General features: G+C 48.6%; 7 protein-coding genes across 7 annotated transcripts; 3 read left to right on the top strand and 4 right to left on the bottom strand.

Moving 5' to 3' along the window:
* Positions 1–174: 174 nt before the first annotated feature.
* Positions 175–1,192, top strand: ACHE_40110A (SDR family oxidoreductase; the record flags this gene model as incomplete). Its single annotated transcript, XM_043278272.1, has 3 exons — positions 175–229; positions 285–797; positions 858–1,192. 3 exons carry the CDS (start codon positions 175–177, stop codon positions 1,190–1,192), a joined length of 903 nt encoding a protein of 300 aa, XP_043136068.1.
* Positions 1,193–1,348: 156 nt separating this feature from the next.
* On the bottom strand, positions 1,349–2,754 carry ACHE_40109S (uncharacterized protein; the record flags this gene model as incomplete). The annotated part of the gene is made up of 2 exons (XM_043278271.1): positions 1,349–2,593; positions 2,641–2,754. 2 exons carry the CDS (start codon positions 2,752–2,754, stop codon positions 1,349–1,351), a joined length of 1,359 nt encoding a protein of 452 aa, XP_043136067.1.
* Positions 2,755–6,523: 3,769 nt separating this feature from the next.
* On the bottom strand, positions 6,524–7,744 carry ACHE_40108S (NAD(P)-dependent oxidoreductase; the record flags this gene model as incomplete). The annotated part of the gene is made up of 6 exons (XM_043278270.1): positions 6,524–6,768; positions 6,820–6,989; positions 7,041–7,212; positions 7,267–7,423; positions 7,473–7,657; positions 7,708–7,744. 6 exons carry the CDS (start codon positions 7,742–7,744, stop codon positions 6,524–6,526), a joined length of 966 nt encoding a protein of 321 aa, XP_043136066.1.
* Positions 7,745–8,814: 1,070 nt separating this feature from the next.
* Positions 8,815–10,908, top strand: ACHE_40107A (uncharacterized protein; the record flags this gene model as incomplete). The annotated part of the gene is made up of 9 exons (XM_043278269.1): positions 8,815–8,962; positions 9,013–9,149; positions 9,201–9,283; positions 9,343–9,440; positions 9,487–9,607; positions 9,656–10,049; positions 10,101–10,231; positions 10,298–10,631; positions 10,684–10,908. The coding sequence occupies 9 exons, from the start codon at positions 8,815–8,817 to the stop codon at positions 10,906–10,908; spliced, it is 1,671 nt and encodes a 556-aa protein (XP_043136065.1).
* A 681-nt stretch (positions 10,909–11,589) lies between these two features.
* On the bottom strand, positions 11,590–13,859 carry ACHE_40106S (uncharacterized protein; the record flags this gene model as incomplete). Its single annotated transcript, XM_043278268.1, has 7 exons — positions 11,590–11,754; positions 11,816–12,107; positions 12,161–12,493; positions 12,543–12,664; positions 12,714–13,007; positions 13,057–13,434; positions 13,497–13,859. 7 exons carry the CDS (start codon positions 13,857–13,859, stop codon positions 11,590–11,592), a joined length of 1,947 nt encoding a protein of 648 aa, XP_043136064.1.
* A 1,732-nt stretch (positions 13,860–15,591) lies between these two features.
* ACHE_40105S (FAD-dependent oxidoreductase) lies at positions 15,592–16,921 on the bottom strand (the record flags this gene model as incomplete). Its single annotated transcript, XM_043278267.1, has 2 exons — positions 15,592–16,857; positions 16,904–16,921. 2 exons carry the CDS (start codon positions 16,919–16,921, stop codon positions 15,592–15,594), a joined length of 1,284 nt encoding a protein of 427 aa, XP_043136063.1.
* Positions 16,922–18,526: 1,605 nt separating this feature from the next.
* ACHE_40104A (putative NRPS-like protein biosynthetic cluster) lies at positions 18,527–21,310 on the top strand (the record flags this gene model as incomplete). Its single annotated transcript, XM_043278266.1, has 1 exon — positions 18,527–21,310. One exon carries the CDS (start codon positions 18,527–18,529, stop codon positions 21,308–21,310), a length of 2,784 nt encoding a protein of 927 aa, XP_043136062.1.
* Between the last annotated feature and the right edge of the window lie 304 nt (positions 21,311–21,614).

Genomic DNA, 21,614 nt, shown 5'->3' with positions numbered 1-21,614 from the left:
CACACAATTAAGCACTAACATGCTAGGCCCTTTTGAGTTCCCGACCAGGAGACAAAAGGGGCGAAGCAATGGTGAAGAATATATAAATACGATGGGCATCACCTATACCACAAAAACCTCAACGTTGCAATAGACAATCTACACCTCATCTCCTATTAACCATCTCAAAGCACAATGAACCCCGTCAACACCCAACCCTACACCCTCCCACCCGACGCAATCTGGCTGAGTACTGCCCCTCCCCCTTCCCCACCTACACGAATATACTAACACAATACAACCAGTAACCGGCTGCTCCTCCGGCATAGGCCAGTCCATCGCAACCCTCCTCGCCTCCAAGCCCAACCAACGCCTCATAGCAACAGCCCGCAACCCTTCTGCCCTCTCCTACCTCCCGGATACCCCCAACATCCTCAAACTAGCCCTAGACGTAACATCCCCCTCATCCGTCGATGCCGCATTCGTCGCTGCCGCACAGCATTTCGGAGATGCCTTCCATCTCGACGTCGTCGTGAATAACGCAGGCTATTCACTATCTGGCGATACCGAGGCCGCAACCGAGGAGGAAGCGCATTTAGAAATGGAGACGCTGTTCTTCGGGACTGCGCGGGTTACGACGCGCGCGCTGCCGATTATGCGGAAGGAAGTCGGTGGGAGGAAGGGAGGTGTGGTTTTTAACATCTCGAGTTTGGCGGGGTTGTGTGGGTTTCCGGGACATGCGTATTATCACGCGGGGAAGTTTGCGGTAGAGGGGTGGTCGGAGTCTGTAGCGAGGGAGGTACATCCGGATTGGAATGGTATGTCTTTTCTTTTACTTGAGCCTTTGATGGATCGTGGAGCAGGTGCTGACTGGATAGTCAATATTTGTATCGTCGAACCGAGCGGTGTGAAAACGAACTTCGATGGTCATTCGAAAGCGCGTATACAGGCGCATCCTGACTACGCGGGTGAGGATATGCCTGCCCGGCAGCTTGAGAAGTATGTGAATATGGGGATTAAGTCAGGGATTGGGATGATGGAGCCGAGTGCTGTGGCAGAAACTTTGTGGAGTGTTGCTAGTCGTGGGGAGAAGGTGCCGTTGAGGTTGCCGTTGGGCGCGACGTGTTGGAAGATGGCGAAGGCGAGGTGTGAGGGGTTCTTGCGGGAGTTGGAGGGTATTAAGGAGGTGAGTACTTTTGGGGAAGGGGTTTGAATGCTTGTGATATTCAGCTTGGAAATATAGGTTGAATTTAGGGTATCTATGATTCGTATCGGTATGTTCATGAGTAATGCTAAGTTATATCCAACTATTAGTCAGACATAAATGTGCATGTGCATATATACGCGCAGCAACCCTGTAAAACAGAGTTTAATCACTTTTGTCCACCCACGGCACTTCAACACCCAGTCTTTCTGCAACCGTCATCGCGGACTCCATACACCCCTCAAGCAACACCATGCCGTCATAACACCATGACCCCGCGAGCCAGACATTGCCATCGCCATTGCGCCAGATCTGTTCCTTCTCGCCCTGACCAATCGGTATACCATTGCCCATTAACTGATTGACGATCCATCTGCTCTTTACGCTTCGCAGTGTCCGCGAGAATTGTACGTGATGGATGATTTTCGATGGATCAATAGAAGAAATGGGGAAGGTCGTAACGTAGACAGAAGAGGGGTGTTCGTGGTGTGTTTCCGTGGCATTGTCATCAGAGCAGATGTGCAAGACATCACGTTGGTTGCCTTGCTTGGTAGCTTGTACTCTTACCTCCTCGCCACACTCGGGAATAACATCTGCGTCGCGGTGTATGATCGATTGAACGGGAACAACAGGTATTGAATTCATCGCATCGCGAAGAGGTTGGTATATCGCGCCCACAACATTTGGGGTCACTGCCATTACTACATGGTCAAACATAGCAGAACCTTCCTTCTCCCCCTCAACCCATGTCACGCGCGTTTTGGTACCGGTATGTTCCACGGACGTCACAGTGGTGCGAAGTTTAACGGACAGACCGTTGGCGATGGTGGCTTGGACGTGGTGAACGCCACCGGTGACGTAGTACTGTGGCCGGCGATATATCTTCTTAGCAAATTCCACAAAATCTTTCGCTGGAAAGTCCAAAAATTCCTCGTGCGAGCAGGTCGTGATACTCGTGAACATGGGGCAGATATATGTTCGGACAAAATAGTGTGGCAACCAGATCCGTTCGAGATACTGTCGGAGCGATTCCTCTTCGTGTTGTGCGGTGGCTTCCTTGGACTGGACGAAGAAACAGCATAGCATGAGCCAGAAATAGCAGAGTCCTAGATAGGCTGTTTTTATAATCCAGCTGGCATAGCTGCTCGTTGGTGGGCGGATCGGAGGTATTTGGTGGTTCGCGGACGAGTAGATAAAATGCAATGCCTTCTTCTCGGAAAGTGTCGTCAACGGATAAATGAACTTCTTTCTCCCATATTGTATCCCGAAGTAGTCGTACATGCGTTTCAAGTTATTGTGACAGTTATCGCCGAATGCGCGCATGGGTAGGTCAATGCGATAAGGCGTCGAGTTGTGGCCATGGTCTTTTGTGATGGTGTAGGAGGCGGAGTCTAGAGAGAGATGGTCTTGCTGCGCTGTGTTAGCACAAGCATTTTGACAATGGTAGTAATCCTTACTGTCTCAAACAATTGCACATCATATCGGCCCTTCTTGTCCTGTTGGAGAAGAAACGCAGTGACCAGGCCTGCCATGCCCGAGCCAACGACCGCGACAGTTTGCTTGTCCGCCATGGCAGCAATGGTTCAACCGGAATTAATATAAAATATAACAATATGCTAGGGTTTCATCCCCCCCGGGAACAATACTTGAATATAAAGAGGGAAAATGCAAAGTCTCTGAATAGACTCTGGTTGGGGTTCAGCTAAAAATCGGCTGACTAACCCTTGCGCTCCACGTGGATCCCGGGATACACTATGTCGGGTAGGCGGTGTACCATGGTACATGAGTTATGCATGTGCATTTCATCTATATGACCGAGGCAAAAACAGAAGCTAACAACAGCAGCTTGCATTTGATAGCTGCGCTATGGGGATTTAAATAACCAATATCTGTGATCATTGGTGATCTTGCTAATCTTTCGTCTTCTAGTGGTTCAGGAACGCATGTAGTCTTAGTCCGGCACAGCCAGTACACGGCCCGGAAATCCTCCAGTACTTAACCTCGCATTCTTCCTTAATCCAACTACTTTCCAAACAAAAAATAATATAAATGACTTCCAAAAGAAAAAGAATTTTTTGAAAAATAAAATTATTAAGCCTTTATAGTTGGAACCAGTCACCAGTATGCGCCCTACCGTCAGAACTAGTCGAAACAGTTGCATCCTTCCTCGATCCCACTGACTTGTGGCCGACCTTGATCCTGCATTCCGACTGACATGCAAAAGTCTCCACGAGAAAACATACTTCATCTTCTGGAGAACGTCCCTTCACAGTGTCGAGACCGACATCTCCCTTGACAGCTTAGGGAAACTCCAAACAATCTCAACAAACCCACAACTCCGCCATTACGTATACCACCTGACCATCAAAGGTTTCGACAAGACCGAGACAATTCTTGGGGAAGAATTCCAATGGGGCCGTGATGCCTCCGGTCATCTCGTCAACCTCCATGACCATACAGCTGTCAAACAGCTCTGTAACATCTTCTGCCAACTCGTCAACTGCACGTCCATTGAGATCTACTCCCCTATCACTGAAATTGTTTTACATCTACTGAAAGCTTTCAAATTAACAGATGCAATTCCAACCATGTTAGAGGTCGTCACCCAGACAAGTCATCCAATCACTTCCCTCACGCTGAATTTCACGGGCTGGGGATCAAGCGGCCCCAGTGGCTCGGGACCCCAGATGCCTTCGAATTGCTCACGAAGCTCAGCTCATCGCGTACGGAGCACATCTTGAGAATCTCACTCTGAAATATACCTTTGAGCACGACGTCGTGCATAACTGGACAGTCGACTTGCTCCACCACACCGACAACCTCCGCATACCACATATGGAAACCTGCAGTGATTTGAAATGCGCGCCTTTTCAACCGGCTAGCATTATCATCCAATATGGCCTGGCCCCAGCTACGAGGACTTAGTCTCGAGACAATCCGCGCAAGAGGTGATGACCTTACCATGTTCCTGCGGAAATCTCAGCAAAGCCTGCGTGTATTAAGCTTGCACTTTGTGAAAATAGTATCCATTAAAGAGGACCTCCTTCAGAGTTGAGGGTGAGTGTTGGCGATCAGTGGGTGAGCAGAGCCATGCAAAATCAAACAGCATTTTCAAAAACTCTTGGGCTTAAGTAGGCCGTTCTTTCGCTTGAGCATCACCTTTTTCTTCTGTGATAGGCGCTGAGCTGAGCCGTCTCACTTTTCCTGTTCCATTTGATTGCTCTGAATATGTCTTGGCTATCAGTAAAGTTATCTATTTGTGTGCACCAGTATTGTTGTTTTTCCTGGCATACTGTGTGGCGGAAAATTCATTGTGTTGCCTCTGTTTCTGCTGGTTGGCTGCTTAGATCATGTGTGGCTCTTCATAGAGCCAAGAAAGCTTCCTGGCATTCTTTGTTCCACCATCTATGTCCTGATGGATGCGGGCATGCCAATTTTATGGAGGCTTCATGGATATTGGTGATTGCCTGCATGATTGTGGATTTGTGGTGGAATAGCCGTCCAGAGCACTTGTGTAAGGTGTGACTGGGCTGGTTGGGACTGGCCTAATGCCTCCACTTACTTGCAGATGGTAGAGTGGAAGATGCCTTCCTGCAGTGTGGCTATTCAGAGGGGCAGCATTGGCTTTGCATTGTTGGCTGTGTGCTAGCAGATTGTTGTGCATAGTGCTATGTGATCTGCCAGGACTCGAAAGCCTGGTGCTGGCTCTGTGTGGGTGCCTGGGCAGATGAGAGGGCTATTGGCCCAGGCTAGCTCAATGGTGTTGTTTCCTCGTGTGGGGCTGTTTGGGTGGAGAGTTAAGTACAATCCCTGTTGGTCTGCCCACTGTAGGAGTGGCTCCGCTCCAGGTGAAGAAGTGGTGGCATTGGTTTGCCAGAAAGGGTGGTGGAAGTTGAAATCTCCCGCAACTATGCAGGGTCCCGAGGGCAGGAAATGGCTTAGCCAGGATTCACAGACCCAGGAGATCATCTTTTCTGATGTGAATCGGTAGGAAAAAAATAATCGGCCCGGATAGTCAGGCCAGGAGATTCTTGATATAGGCCAGCCTGTGCGCACATATAGTTAGTGAGCACTCAATCAGCTGCGTATGCGTAAATATGTTCGCTAGGCAATATCTTTCTTCGTTTAAGCTAGCCCTCTCCATATAGACCTCGTTAGTCGCGGAATAATCGAGCCCCAAATTCCCCTTTGAGCTGTCCGAGAGACCCCGCTTCAGATATCTCTGGCACCGCGAGAGGACCTAGTTATATTTACATAGCTAGCAAAAGATATGGAAGATACAAGTGACACAGAAGTACAAATCTTTATTGGAGTATAAGTCACTCGCTCTTGCAGATTTATGAACTAGTGATGGGCCTACAGACTCGGCATGTATTGTTGGCAAATTGGATTCTGCAGCTTTTGATTGTGCCATAAGATCTTGCATTTGAGGATCATCAGACGTGGCTTGCAAACTGTCTCCATAACTGCCACAGGCTCAGCCAGGATTATGGAACTTCATCTCATGAGTTCTACCTAGGTAGCTGCCGATAAGAATATCAAGCATGAGGAAGGAAAGAAAGAGCGCCTGCCGATATAGAAAACTAGTATATAAAGGTCCGCGCAAAAGTATGCCCGACCCGAGTTCGGGCATCTCGCGAAATTGCCATGTGCTTGCCAGGACCTGCTCCGAGTGCTGACCTAGGAAACCCCAGAAGCAAGACTGTCCCGGGACCCTAGGGCAACCACTGCCATCCTGCAATTTCTCAAAGACACCAATATAGGTGCCAAGCAAGCCCTGGAGGACCAGAGGCAGGGTGAATGGGGATATGGAGGAATTGGAGGCGGCAGAGCAGATGAAAGAAAGGTAACTGGAGGGAGGGCCAAGCGGCCCAACAAGTAAATGACGACGAGGGCCAGGAGGCACTCCCAGGCCCAAATGCTGTAGGTACAAAAGCCAGATTAGGGTGAGGATAGGACAATGAGACCACCCTGTTAAATAGCGAGACTGGTAGGGAGGTAGGCTTAGGGCCTACCTCCGTGATTCATACAGTCTGTCATAGCCCCAGGAGCTGGATGCGGACTACAAATTTGATTAATGATAATAGTTAACGTTGATAAAAATAACAATTACGCTATGAGCTTTCTTCGAACTCCTTCGTTCTGCGATCTTTGCAACTCATCGTTTCGACCTGGGCTCTTCGTTGCACTCAGAAGAAGAACAGAGGAGAGCTGCAAAGCTATTCAACGCTGCTTTACTCGTTTTCCCAGCCCAATAAGTCTCTGAATTTGGCCAGGTAGCTGACATGAATAAACATGAGCACTTCCCTTTTTCAATCATATCTCAAAACACAGATACATTTACTGCGCATCTCTTTTCTTAACAAAGTCATTCTCAAAGTCCAACCCTGCATCCTGCCTAATGATGCCATACATGGCCGACGAGTCCAAGGGCCTACCCTCCTTCTCGGAATAAGTGTTGGCACGTTTTAGATGATCCATCGCGACCTCAGCGACCTTTAATCTCGTCCCGGCAGTGTCCGCACAGTCGATGCTGTGTCCCACGTCTTTCAGACCAAGACTGAGATTGGACCAGGGATTTTCGCCTAGCGTTGTCAGCATTGGTCGTAGTATATTTACTCATTGGATAGACATACCCCTCGGCGGCATGTAATTACCTCTAGTCAACCGCTTAGAAATCATGCCAGGCAAGAGTCCAAATTGGAGCTCGAGTAGATTCTCAAGGGCTTCATTGCCCATTTCGCTCTTCTCCGCCAGAACGTGGGCTTCTCCAACAATCTCGGTGAATCCGGAGATGATGAAGTTGCTGGATTCGATCAGCTTCTAGTTTCAAATATCTGCTGGTAAAAGTGCTTACCCCATGATCTTCAAGAGCGCAGCCTTTTCTGACTTGTCAGACACTGTGATAGTCTCACGAGCTATTACGCCTTTGAGATATGATGCCAGTTTCTTGATGCCAGAGAGGTCACCAGCTAGTACTATCAGAATCTTTCCGTCCTCGGCCATAGGGCTGGAGCCGAACACGGGAGCTGTCGATATGAGTTCTTTTTCCTGCTACCAAATCCTTATGAGAGTGGACATACCTGAAATAAAAGTAGCATTTTTCTGCGCTACCTTCTCCGAGACCTCTTGGCTGGTAGTTGGATGTACAGTTGTTGTGTCCACAATGATCTTAAGGTCGATATTTCCTGCGGCCAGGATCTCGTCAACGATGACTTTAAGAGCAGCATCATCACTGGTCTAGTTCTGTTAGTATATCAGACAATTATTAAACTGTTGTTCAGCCTACAGAGATGAAAATGATATCGCTGCTGTTGACAACGGCTGCAATTGACTCGCACTCAACTCCTCCAAGTCTCTTCAATTGCTCTCCTTTCGATGCGGTTCGGTTCCAGAAATACAGGGGGCTTTGTCCCTTATCTGCCAGATGCTTTTGCATATTTTTCGCCATGGCGTTTCCCATCTTTCCAAGTCCTAACCATAGTCAGCACTGTGAAGTTCAGCTCATTCTGCTGAAGACTTACCGACCCACCCTAACTGCGGGATCCTCTGGTTTGCCATTTCCCCTTGCTACTATTGAATTGACTTGATGATTATATCGACCGCGTTCAGTTTGTTTAAAGATCACGTCTGTATTCAGAAGGTCAGAACAAAATCACAAGTGGATGTTGACGAGGTGCGTTCCCGGCCATGGATGCACACGCAGCCTTCTTATATTGCCACACTCTTCCAGTGCGTGCATGCATCGTGACAATAGCACCACACACGACGATCCCGATAGCACCCAAATTGGCAAGCTAGCAGAGCTGCCAGCGCCAATCAGAATCTTATCAAGTCGGCCATCCGGCTGGGTATTCTTCATTATTAAATGAAAAGGTCAGTGCGCAATGCGCAGGAAGCAACTCCAATCAAGGTCTGCCTGCTTAGCCAAGGGGATGGATGGATCTGTGCTGATGAGTGTTCGTTCTGTCAAGTAGGATAATCTTATGCAGCACAGAATCTGTTCCCCATACTCTGTGGGATAACGGTGCTATCCACTGTGGAATGTGAAGAGCTCTCCATTTTTGCTTCAGGGTTTTGCCCATGTGCTCTACACGTGAATGGCATCTTGATATTGGCATTTTCCCAGAGAATTTCTGCCATGTCGATAAATGCTCTCTGTGTGGAATAGACGACAGGGTTTTCTCCCAGAGGATCCCAGCAGAAGGGATCATCCAGTCACAACGCAGTAAATGATTTGTATTTCCTGCGGCTGACCATGCATGGCTGAGAAGAGTGGATCCATTGAGTGACGGAAAAAGGAAGACGATCTGTCTTGATTTGCATCGAATTGACACAATACCTGCCTGGCTGCTCGACTCCTTGGCACAGATGCACACATCGAGCCAGCTTATTGGAATGATTGGGGCGATGATTTGAGATTGATTGGTTGATTGATTGACTAGCGACTGAGTGAGTGATTCTGTCAGGTTCAGCTAGTTTGCTTTTTCACCCTTAGTTATGTTGTGATATCGACGATTTTCTCCCTCCTCCCCTCGACAGCAGTCATGTTTTTAATGCTGATGGTTAAGGGAATTTATTCATCTTGACAATATCTAACATATTTCCCACCACAGTGAACACTATCCAATATGTCTCCCACCGAGCGTGGCCCGGATATGCCACCAGATGAAGGATCGCCTCTCCTCCAGTCCCGTGGCCCGACTTATTCAGGGACCTCGGATCCACCGGTTAAGACAAAACACCCTGATCTCTTTATCATCTATGCGACATTCTTTGGTATTCCCAACTGAATCATGGGATGTATCAGCAATTATTAATGTGAATAGGTGTCTTTATTGCCAGTATTGATGAATCCCTCGTTCTGTCCACCTTCAGTACCATCGCGTCGCAGTTCCATCTCCTCTCCCAAGGTTCCTGGTTGCTCGTTGCGTATAACTTTGGATACTGTATTTCGCTGCCAGTGGTATGTTGATATGCTCTTTGGTGCTAGATAAGAGGTGTTGACAGCGGATAGTACGGTGCTTTGAGTGATTCGTACGGGCGCAAAAATGTTCTACTCGTCTCGTATATCTTATTCACCCTGGGATGTTTTGCCTGGTAAGCTGATCTTCATCATGCCCTGGATAGTTGAATCAAAATCTAACAGTCTGATGCAGCGGTGCAAGTGCCTCCCTGACACAGCTTGTTCTGGCCAGAGTCCTTGCTGGCCTGAGCGGTGCTGGAATGGTGACGCTCGTTTCTATCATCATCATGGGTATATTCTCATCAATGTCTGTATTGTCTCCTCTAACATGATACAGATCTAGTACCTCCCAGTGAAGTCGCAGTCTACCGAAGTTATGAAAATGTGATCAATGTCATCGGCCGCAGTGTTGGAGCGCCCCTCGGTGGTTTGCTCTCGGATACGATCGGCTGGAGATGGTAAGACATGTAGTGCGCAACAATAAATATGGATACTGACCGTTGTAGGTCCTTCTTGGGCCAAATCCCCCTGATCATCTTCTGCACCCTCGTCGCCGTGTACGGACTGCCCGCTTCTCTCAACCACACAGAAGATAAAAATAAACAGCCTTCAGGCAAACCTCGCCGATCGCGCCTTCGGGAAATCGACTTTGCCGGAATCATCACGCTTTCTGCTACGATCATCCTCTTACTCTTCGTGCTTCAAACTTTGGGAACGAGAGAAGAAGACCAACTGGTGCCAACATGGGGTCTGGTGGTTGCCTTTGTTGTTTCCTTCATGGTCTTTGTCCTGGCCGAAGTTTTCTACGCGACGAGACCTTTGATCCCGATGCACTTGTTGATCCGGGAGCTGGGGGCCTACTGCCTTATGCAGTGCCTGTTGTTCTCCGGTCGTACCGCCGTATGTATTCTTACTCAGACCTTGCCATCTACGATACTGACTGTGTTCTAGTTCGTCAGCAACGTTGTCCCCTATTTCACTCGTGTCGAAGGAGAGAGTGACTTTGCTGCCTCGATGATGTACGTGCAAGTCGCCGCTGGTGTGTCATTAGGAGGAGTTGTCTCTGGCTATGTCATTAAACGGTATGCATCCCTAAATACCCCCCCTTCCCTTCTCTCAAACTTGGCCAGTTCGCTTACGATTCACAGGATGAGACGATATAAGACTATGAGTATTATTTCTCTCGGTATCACAGTCTTGTCTTTCCTTCTCATCTTCCTCACCTGGCGTGATGGTTGTAACATTTGGGAATCCTTCTTCCTGTTTGTTGTCGGATTTGCACCTGGCATTCTCTTCTCAACCATGTTCATCGGCATGTCTTACAGCTCGCCAAAAGAATGCCTTTCGGTCTGCATCGGAACATATTATCTCTGTCAGCAGCTAGGAACGATTATCGGGCCCGCTTGTGGTGCCGCTCTGGCTCAGAGACTTTTCAAGAACAACCTTGTCCAACATATTGTGGATATTCCGGATAAGAAGACGGTATGTTGTCTACACCTTCAAATTCATGAGCGATATACTAATCTTAAAGTAGATCATAAAGGGCATCCTCAATGATCTCAGATTCGCCGAGTCGCTATCTGAGCCTTTACAGCAGATTGTCCGGTCGAGCTACCTGAAAGCTTTCCAGTTTTTGCCAGGCAAGTCTATCTGTTCTCTGAATAGAAACTGTTCTAACATTGTCTCAGTATTTGCATTGGCCTCTTCTGCGACTGTTTTGCCTTTGTTGGTATTCCTCAAGGAGGAGAGGGTGGATTAATTGTAGATTTATGCGATGGTAATGTACAGTATAATTACGGAGGACACGGCGGACAAGATAATTAATGGAAGTGAGGGATTGTGACGGCTAACCCCAACACCAACTGCTAATTTTGACGAACACCACTGATGAGGCAAACGCCGCCATCTGGGAAAGCAAACGAAGGAGGCACTAGCGCTGCCACACAACCATAGATATATACCCCCTTATCCTGTAGATAGATTCCTCTTTTGTCTTTCCAGATCCGATATTCTCGTCGATGGCTACACTGTTTTAGATAGGAATATCATTTCGTTATCATCTACTATTCTGAGCCCGTGACAAGGATGGGATCATACATATGGCACTTTTGAAGTGAAAAGTTCATAGATAATTGGTCTTGGAATAATCAAGTTCGGGTTATATTTTATATCCATAAGCATGTTTCTCCGAGGTGATGTTATGCTTATGTTAAGCCACACATACCACTTACCCAACTAAATTCCCTTGCTAGAGACGCCCCTACATTGATATGTTCACCGAGATACCCTAGCGATCATTATAATAAATCAAAGCCAATTTCTCGGAATTCATCTCTTCTACTTCCATACCGCGTATCAAACTACAGACGTATAGAGGCAATTGATAACTACATAACACATTCAACTAATGATGTCATAAAGCTCATAATCAACCAAACCTTTATCTGAAAGAGGTTGTAGCCTCACCATAGACGACTTGCTTGCCATCTCCTATCTTCTCATAGTCTGTCGGGCTGTTATCATCGACCTCATGCAAGAAGGTTGCCTTCTCAGCACGATGCAGCGTCGCCTCAATCGGGGAGCCAAGTCTTTTGAGATCCACTTGCTGTCGAGTAGTCAGTAACGATATCTATCATCAAGTTGGGCTGGATGGCTGGATAGCTTACCTGTCCCAGACTGTCGACCACCACAAACCACACGTTGTCTTTCGGGTGACCGGCATCTTCATTTGCAAATTTGTCGACGGCAAACGTGGCAGGAACTTGCGCGACAGACCTGACGCCCTCTTTCTGTTGTTGCTTGCAGTTTCCGCATCCACCATCCCCGTCTGCAGGTAAAGGAGCACTGAAGCTGTAGATACTGGCGACAAAGTTCTTGCTTCCGGGGCCGATGAAGTCTTCTTCCGGTTTCTCACCGACAAAGAGGTTGATCTTGTAAGGCTCGCCATTCAGAGCGTAGCTGTATGTTGGATTAGCATTTATCTCAATAAATATTGGCGCTAGAGCACTCACCGGTTGTAGTAAATAGTGATGATATAGTCACTTTCATCCCTTTCCTCCTTGTCCAAGCCAGGGAACAGGGCCCTAGTCCGCTTCGAGTAGAGAGTATCAATGTCCTTTTTGACCTGCTTGATGTGTTCTTGATTGTGGTCATTTTTATCCTGAAGAATCTCATAGTCGTATCCAAGTTTGCGCCAGTCCTTCACATCTTCGGATTTGTAAGTCTCGTGTTTGTCGTTCTTGGAGAATGGCAGGAGATCGTTGTTAAGGGCGCTTGCACTATCGCCGTCAAACCACTTGGTTGGATTCAAGAATTGCCAGATGGCTGTCAGGCGGTCGATGTTGCTACATTTGATCAGAATCAGTCGTCAAATATATAAAGATAATCGCTTACCAGTGATAGATGAAGAAGATGGGATCAAAAGCTGCAACTAAAGGACTGGCCATGTGTCCCATACCCCAGAGCTTCATATGCTTCTCATCAGGACGGATGAATTGCGATCCTCCAACAAAGGCCTGTAATCGTCAGCTTAGATTCAATCGCTTGGCCTAATTGAACACCTACATGGATGTTGTTATGGATCATTTCCAAAGACAGCCAGTACTCCGGCTTTTCATCGTGAGATCTGCAGTATCGGGTGCTGGAAAAAGCCGTCCAGCTGGTGGGACCACCATTCTGCTGCAACAACTTCCAAGTCATGAACTGCACTGTCTGTTGTGGCTTGGCTGGCTGAGGACCCCAGGCATGTTCATTCAGTGCCAGGTTAGAGCGAAGCCAGTTCTGACCTCCGTCGGCCCAGATGTCGACGTGATAACCCTCTAGAAGGCCGTACTTGGTGGTTGAGATACATTTGTCCCACTTGACTATGTTAGATATAGATATTTGATATGTCACGGTTAAAACTTACAGGAATGGTCCATGATGTTGACTTTCCATTATGGTCTGTTTTTGTGCGTGTCTCAGTCTGGATCTTATATGGACTGTCCAGTTTACCCATCACCTTGGGCGCGGTGTATTTGTAGAAAGGATTTGCCACAGTTTTGGTCTCGACTGTCGTTTTGTTCTTCGAAACAGAACGAATCTCGACGTTCGGCTTTACAAGCAGGATGGGGAGTCTGAGTTCACCAACCGCTCCTTCAGGCACTTCCACCTCCGGCTTATTGGCGAATCTGGCAAAGTCCCAGTACGGCAGACGCCACTGCTTGGCTTCATTTCGCCACTCTGTCTCCCACTGATCTGGGACGTTCTTATCAATAAATTCATTCATCGCTTCGTGGAGGACTTGCTGTTATATGGATCATCAGTTAGTGCTCGGTATACCTTACAAGGTTGGAAAGAGCCACTCACCTCAAGCAAAGTCACATACACCCGATGCCATGTCGGAAACGTGTAATCATTGTGGACACAGTATCCAGGCACTCTATCTTTTGGGACCTCTTTCGGCCCCTTGGGAGCACTCGCATTGTCCCACGCCACCCAGGGTTGAGAATGAATGCCCGCAATGCGAAACCAGGAGCGTACATCCTCAAAAGGCAGGGCCTGGACAATGGCTAAAGCCTCGACGAAGAGGGTCAACTGGATCCTCTGTGAATTGTCATCCATGGTCTGCTCCTTGTACCAGTCGTCGATGTTCTTGCGGACAGGACGGCGGCCTTGGGGATCGAGGGTGTTGATACCCTTGATTGGGTACGAGGGAGGTTTGGTTACCATTTCGGATGGAAGGAAGTAGCAATACTTTCAGAACGAGTAGGCTGATGGATCAGACTTTTCAATGAGATATAAGATTCCACGATGTTTATATAACCGAGTTGGCTGTCAGACGATCGTTTTCATCGTCTACAGAATGCCCTGTTTATACTAATTGCGTAAAGATGCATTAACCCCGCTCAATATGACCCCCTTCAGCACCATCACTTTCATATATTTCAGCTGAAGAGAGATAGCAGATAACCCCATCTGTCCGCTGATTGGACATGCCAACAGCGTCTAATGTGACACCTTCACATCTCCCCGTCCAATCAAACCCATCTATCTCTGCTTCCGACCCCAGTAATACCCCATGCATGTAAATACGACAGCTTAGCCACCAGACTCTAACAGCGGATATAGATCATCCCGTCAGCGGGACTGTGGATGAAAGCCTCTGCGCCGTTGGTCTTGAGGAACCCGCAGCAAGTAGAATGCAGTAGCTCTCTGCACCCCTTGCCGGAAGGATACAATCGACGTGATGATCCTGGTGTAAAATGGAGTCATTTTATCTTTCCATTCCATAATTGGCCTGTTCGGTTGACATGAACCCCTCTTTTCCGGTTGGAACCAGAAATTGACGTCGAATGCTACATACAATGCTTACCATAGGAACCCTGCTATAATATAATTGACTTTAAGATATTGTAGCAGTGTTGAAAAGATTCTCATTGATCAGTCTTTGTTCGCGAATTTGACCAAGTAAAGGATATATGACCTAGTGTCTAGTATTCTGATTTTTCACCTACTCCATCACGAAAGCATTGGTCAATTATCCTTTGTCTATCCTCAGTACATATACAACTTTTTGTTCCATGTTCAAGTCAATGAAAGATAGTAGTCAACGGCAGGGTTTATACTTTACAGGATATATAGATCCCAGTCCCTATTGTACACAGAAGTGGACCACAAGCTTCTATCTGATATTTACTTTGTTAGTAAAGATTCAACCCGAGAAAAGACTTTATTCCAATATTTAAATATGTTTACAGAATGGCTCTTCACTACAGTCATGGTATAAAAAGGTAGAGATTCCTGCAACCTACTGATAGTCCAGACTTTTGCCAATTCTAGCCGAAACCAGAGGAGTCATAATATTCACCCAGAGAGTGTGGAAATACGGATGTGTTTGATAACTGGATTCCAGCTGAGGAGCTCAAAACCTCGTCACATTGTGTGATGGAACCGAGGAATGGCCTTTACCAGGCCTACCACAGCTCGCACGTCCGGTATCGTGTTGGCCCTGATAATTCGATCTCGTGGAGATACAATGTAAATTTTCTAAGACCAACATATTCAAGTGGCTGGATGTTCTTGGTCCACAGAATCCAATGCAGCTGAAAAGGCGTACCCCGAAAATGTAGATCGGTTGTCTGCCATGACCTGGATCTAGGAAGTTTACACACTAGTTACATGCAGTAAGAGGTGTGACAACATTAAATGTGAACGCCTCTTTATATTCCGTTGAACACCTGCTGGCCGTGATATGAAGACAGTGATTAGAATCGGCTGGATGCTTTTTGTACCAAAGGTCTTTAGACCTGAGAAGCTTAGCCCATCGCAATATCTCGTAATGCTTATTTGAGCATCATGCAATACTGTATGTTGGTCTAATAGTTTGATAGTAAATTTCGATATGACCAGGATTTCATTACGCGCGTCTAAAACTAGATTGTAAACCCTAACAGACCCATATCTAACAATTCTTCAACTCATCCTCAACGTCATAAATCACATCTCCATGATCAACACCCGACACAGACATGCCCCAAACACTGCTCACATACGACATAGCCCAAACCACCCACTCCTTGGCCCAGACGACCCAGGGATTCTGATTCTTGCGCTTAGCACCGTTGCGCTGCGCTGTCAGAGAGATTCTGTCTATCCGAGGGCGACGGATTTCATCGAACTTCGCGAAGACAGCCTCGAGGGAGTCGTACTCCTTGTTCTCAAATTTCTTCAACAATCCAGAGATGAGGAAAACGTCTTCCATGACGATCGACACACCCTGTCCGGCGTGCGGTTGCATGGCGTGTGCTGCGTCACCGAGAAGTAAACATCTGGTAGTACCGGGTTTGAACCACTTACCACCCAGGGGAAGACGATAGTGAGGGTAAAAGTGCACGTCCTTACTAGTATCCACAAGCCGACGGAGATGTTGTCCCCAGTCGCCATGCACACCGTCCAGGACCGTAGAGAGTGATTCGCGGAACTCCGTCATTTCTTTTTGACGGTGGAGAGACCATCCGTAGCGGGCGTCTTCCGAGTCCTGCGATGGGAGAGGGACCTGTTTGCTGAAGAACCAGAAGGTCTGGTTGTTGGGGCAGGGTGCGCTAGCCAGCATTCCCTGGGGGGTGAGTGTCGAGTGCAGACATGGTTGTTTGTCGTTGGGATTCGGGACGTCGACGATGGAGGAAACGGCCGAGATGCCCGAGTATTCTGGCTTGAAGCCCGGGTCGACGTGAAGGGTTCGTACGGTGGAGTGAATACCATCACAGCCGAGGAGGAGGGAAGCAGTTTCAGATGTGCCATCGGAGAAGTTGACGGTGATAGAGTCGGCGTTGTCGTTAATAGAGACAAGTCGCTTTTCCCAGTGGATGGAGATTTGGGATCTCTCCACGCCCTCCATAAGACAGTCCATCAACTTCGATCGGTTGATGCGGTGGTAACCGAATCCGGTCTTCTCCTTTGGTTCTGTCGAGACATCAACTTCTTTGAGGATGCCGCCAGAGGTGGAGTGGAGGACGGTTTTGGCAATATCGACTCCTCGCACGGAGACCGAGTCCCAAAGACCTAGACGGTTGAGGAGAAGGAGTCCATTGCATGGAATACCCAGAGAACCTCCCAGAGTGCCGGCGTCGCGGCCGCGGATTTCGTAGATCACGGGTTCGAGGCCGTTGTGATCCCGAAGGCGGATGGCGGTTGCCAGACCACAAATGCCCGCACCAATGATGATGACCTGCAACTGTGAGAATGTGTTTATCCAGGGATATTGAGATACAAACCTTCTTGTTGCCCTCCATGCTGTATTCTGGCTGCGACGAAGAAGAGAATAGTCCAGCAGAGAAATTATTGAGATAGAATTGTTATCACTGTTTGGACGACCATCCCCAGCCCGCCTTTGCTCGGCGCAGTTGCCGCGTGTGGATCAGCTTTGTTGTGCGTAGCTTCAGCTGAACAGCGGCGGAGCTCGTGTGGTAGTAGAGATTTTGGTTAATGACGATGTTTTATGTGCACGGAATTTTCTGTGGAAATAGTAAGGTTGGCACCTTGGATGCACCTTGCTATTTACAGTATGACACCCCTGCAGCCGAGTGGATATGCCCACGGCATGCATGTCAACCAACCACAGGCCTGGATGATATATTTCCTGCTGAAAACTCGGGATTGAAGCATGGAACCTTCCCGTTTCCGTGTGCGGATATCTATGTTCGATATGGACTTTGTTGTGAGTAAATTCTAGTGAGATTACTATGTCCAATAGTTACATCACGGAGACGAACATTTCCTTGGTGTTGGCTGATTCACATCTCCTCCCGAGAATCCGATACTGTAGCGTAAACCGGCTCCCAAGGGCAGAATATCCATGTCTTTGGAGTCGTAAGTTCAGCTTGCAGGCACGGCTTGCATTGAACAATCGGCAGGACCAGCTCGAATATCAACCAGCCAGCCAGCTATCTCCATTATCAGGCGGGCTTAATCTGTGGCTGCTGTAGCGAATGTTTGCCTTAGTTCGAAGCGATCTTCATTATTCACGCGTAATGGTGTGCGTGAATATCCCTCGTATCAGAAAATCCCTGGTCCAATCAGACGCTGAATATATCCAATTCAGCAGATCCAGATATCCTGTAGCTGAAACTGAAAGATATGAACTATTTGAGTTTCTCACGACATATGCATTTTTCCTTGGTCAACGTTAATCGTCATCCATTTCTTCCAATGGAGCTGACATAGAGCTTAAGATAGGACCGGCTGTAACCGTAGTGGATTGGACGGGTCGCTACAAGGCAAACGCATTTGCTATTAGCCTGTTGAACTCAAGCCACTCAGGGAACCCCTGGCTTGGCGATGTGATCCAGCATGGATCTCCTCGAATGATAGGAATTGTTCGAGGGCGCGGCTGAGGATGTAATCAATTCTCCCCAAGCCTTCCAGCTTGTAGCTCCGCCATGAATCCACGGAGGTAGGAAATAAATATAAGGATGGAAATATAGGAAAGGATACATATCTTTAAAGGGATAGGGTTAAAGGCCAGCTCTCTAAACAGAAGGATCTTGGGAATAGCACCTTATTCTAAGCACCAGGATTTTGTGTATATATCCTAAAACTGTGATTTGTATAGCTTCAAAATAATGCTTAATGATCACACAAAATATCATGGAGGAATACATACGGACAATGACAGTTAAGACCGGTTTTATTACTAGCGCAGGATATTGACTTTTGAAGCACGTCTTCATAATCAGCTCCTCATTAGCTCTTGTCGGAGCCGAGTGGATGGTGTAAACATTCGTCTGGCAAACGATAGATAAACCCACTGTCCCAATGTCCTTCCACGGCCTCCATCCGTTCTCCCTCTCCAATCTTCTCCCATTCTGTCTTTTTCCTCCCTCCTCTTCCGTCTCATAATGTCGATTGGAAATCTTCAACAACTCTTGGAGGCAGTTAGCGCTGAGGAGGGCAGTGGCAATGTCATCGCATATTCTCAGGGAAACCTAGGCCACCTCAAGGTGTACTCGTACAAGCAGGTCCTCGAAGCTGCCCAGAAGGCCTCTTGGGCTCTTCGCTCGCGGGGTGAGACATACCGTCCTGGATCTGTCATTCTTCTCCATTTTGAGGCACACTGGGATGCCATTGTCTGGTTCTGGGCTACCCTCTTCGCTGGCTGTATTCCTTGCATGTCTACCGCTCTGTCGAACAACTCTGCCATTCGCCTGAACCACCTCGAACACCTCTCCAAAGCCCTCATCAACCCCAGCTGTCTGACCACGTCGACACTGTTGCACGAATTCGCCGACCAAGAACACATTAACCCCATTCCAATTGAGTCTCTCAATGCCGAGAAGGCCACCTCCGATGAGCTAAACAACATAAACCGCGAGTCCAAGCAGACCGACGTCGCCCTGCTGATGTTGACCTCCGGCAGCTCCGGCAACTCCAAGGCTGTCTGCCTCACCCACCACCAGATTTTCACAGCCATTGCTGGCAAATACTCAGTTATTGAACTGCCAGAAGGCACTTCCTTTCTGAACTGGATCCGCCTCGACCATGTTGCTGCCATTGTCGAGATCCACCTTCAGGCTCTCTTTGCCCGCAAGGACCAAATCCACGTCCAAGCCCCTGATTTCCTCGCTGACCCTCTCCAATATGTCAACCTCATCGACAAGCACCGTGTGTCTCGTACATTTGCCCCTAACTTCTTCCTTGCCAAGCTCCGTGCTGCCCTTCAGGGTCTGGAGGCGCAGAACAACCCTCGCAACTGGGACCTCAGCTGCCTGAAGTACATCGCCTCTGGAGGTGAGGCTAATGTCGTCAAGACCTGTGATGTCGTTTCGCAGCTCCTGTCCCAATACGGTGCCCCTGCCCATGTCATTGTTCCTGGTTTCGGTATGACTGAGACATGCGCTGGTTCCATCTTCAACACCAAGTGCCCGACATACGACAAGGAACGCTCTTTGGAGTTCACCTCTGTCGGTGCTTGCATGCCCGGTATCAAGATGAGAATCACCGAGGGATCCAACAATGAGACCGTCCCGGCTGGCGTTGTCGGCAACCTTGAGATCAGCGGCCCTGTCGTCTTCAAGAGCTATTTCAACAACCCCACTGCAACCGAGGAGTCCTTCTCCAGCGACGGCTGGTTCAAGACTGGAGACAAGGGCTCTATTGACGAGACCGGCTACCTCACTCTGCAGGGTCGTGCCAAAGAGGCCATGATTATTAATGGTGTCAAATACAACCCTCACGAGATTGAAACCGCCCTGGACGAATCGAAGATCCCTGGTCTGACCCCCAGCTTCAACTGCTGCTTCTCCTACTTCCCCGCTGGATGTGAGACTGAGGAGATCTGCGTCACCTTCTTGCCCAGCTTCACCCCTGAAGACACCGTCGCTCGTGTCGAGACTGTAGATGCCATTTCGAAGTCCGTCATGATGGCGACTGGATCCAAGGCTCAGGTCCTCCCTCTAGACCGATCTCAGCTGCAGAAGTCTGCCCTCGGTAAGCTGTCGCGTAACAAGATCAAGACTGCCTACCAGAAGGGCGAGTACAGGACTTACGAGGACATCAACAACGAGACTGTCTCGCAATACCGTGCTGCTACCCGCCAGAACCCCCAGAACGAGTTGGAGCAGCAGCTTCTCGACATCTTCATTCGCTGCCTCGGACTGCCCGAGAACGACTTTGACATCAAAACCCCTGTCTTCAACATGGGAATCACCTCCGTCGAACTGATCAAGCTGAAGAAGAACATCGAGGAGCATCTCGACCTCACTCAGGAGATACCGATGATCACCCTCATGACAAACACCACCGTGCATGACCTCGCCAAGGCTCTGTATGACCTCCAGGCTCCTCATGAGTACAACCCCGTCGTGACCCTCCAGTCGCAGGGCTACAAGACTCCTCTATGGCTCATCCACCCCGGTGTCGGTGAAGTCCTTGTCTTCCTGAACCTGGCCAAGTTCATTGTCGACCGTAAGGTGTACGCTCTCCGTGCTCGTGGCTTCAACGAGAGCGAGCAGCCATTCCAGAGCATTCCCGAGGTTGCTTCCACATACCACACTGCTATCAAGCAGAAACAGCCCGAAGGACCATACGCCTTGGCCGGCTACTCGTACGGTTCCATGCTTGCCTTCGAGGTTGGCAAGCTTCTCGAGAGCAACTGCGACAAGGTCAGCTTCCTGGGCTCCTTCAACCTCCCCCCTCACATCAAGACCCGTATGCGTCAGCTCGACTGGAAAGAGTGTCTCCTCCACCTGTCCTACTTCCTGGACCTGATGACCGAGGCGCATGCTCGTAAGCTCGCCGCAGAGCTGCGAGGCGCAACCCGAGAACAGGCAATGGCTAAGGTCATGGAAGACGCCGACCAGGACCGTCTGTTCGAGCTTGCTCTTTCACCAGAGGCACTGAATAAATGGGCTACTCTCGCATTTGCCCTACAGAGCATGGCCGTCGATTATGACCCTTCTGGCTCCATTGCCAGCATGGATGTCTTCTACTGTATCCCGCTTGCAGTCGTTGCCTCCTCCAAGGAGCAATGGCGCAACGAGCACCTGAGTAAATGGGTGGACTTCACCCGCTCCGAGCCCCGCTTCCACGAGGTCGGCGGTGCTCACTACACCATGTTGGGACCTGAGCACGTCTTCAACTTCCAGAAGACTCTCCGTGCTGCTTTGGATGCCAGAGGCATCTAAGCAAAATGGTGATAATGTATGATTTTCCTTTCTATTTCCTTTGTCTTTTGCTGGGAATGTTATTGTGGAGCTGGAGCTGGGACCTTGTGTTACAACCTGTATTCCTCTCGTATCGTACTCAAGGCTCTTAGTTAGCTAAATCTCGAGGTGTGGGCTCGCCAAGTGCCGTCAATCGTCAACGTGGTAAACACGTAGTCAATAGTCGTCAATCGCCAGTGCCAGGCCAAGCACTGGCAAACCAGGCACACGCTATAGCCGAGGGATTACAAGCCTAAGATCGCCAACTCACCATTCAGTGGATGAC

The sequence above is a fragment of the Aspergillus chevalieri genome, chromosome 4 (assembly GCF_016861735.1).
Source record: "Aspergillus chevalieri M1 DNA, chromosome 4, nearly complete sequence".
Lineage (NCBI taxonomy): Eukaryota > Fungi > Ascomycota > Eurotiomycetes > Eurotiales > Aspergillaceae > Aspergillus > Aspergillus chevalieri.
This window is presented reverse-complemented; position numbering and strand designations above follow the sequence as displayed.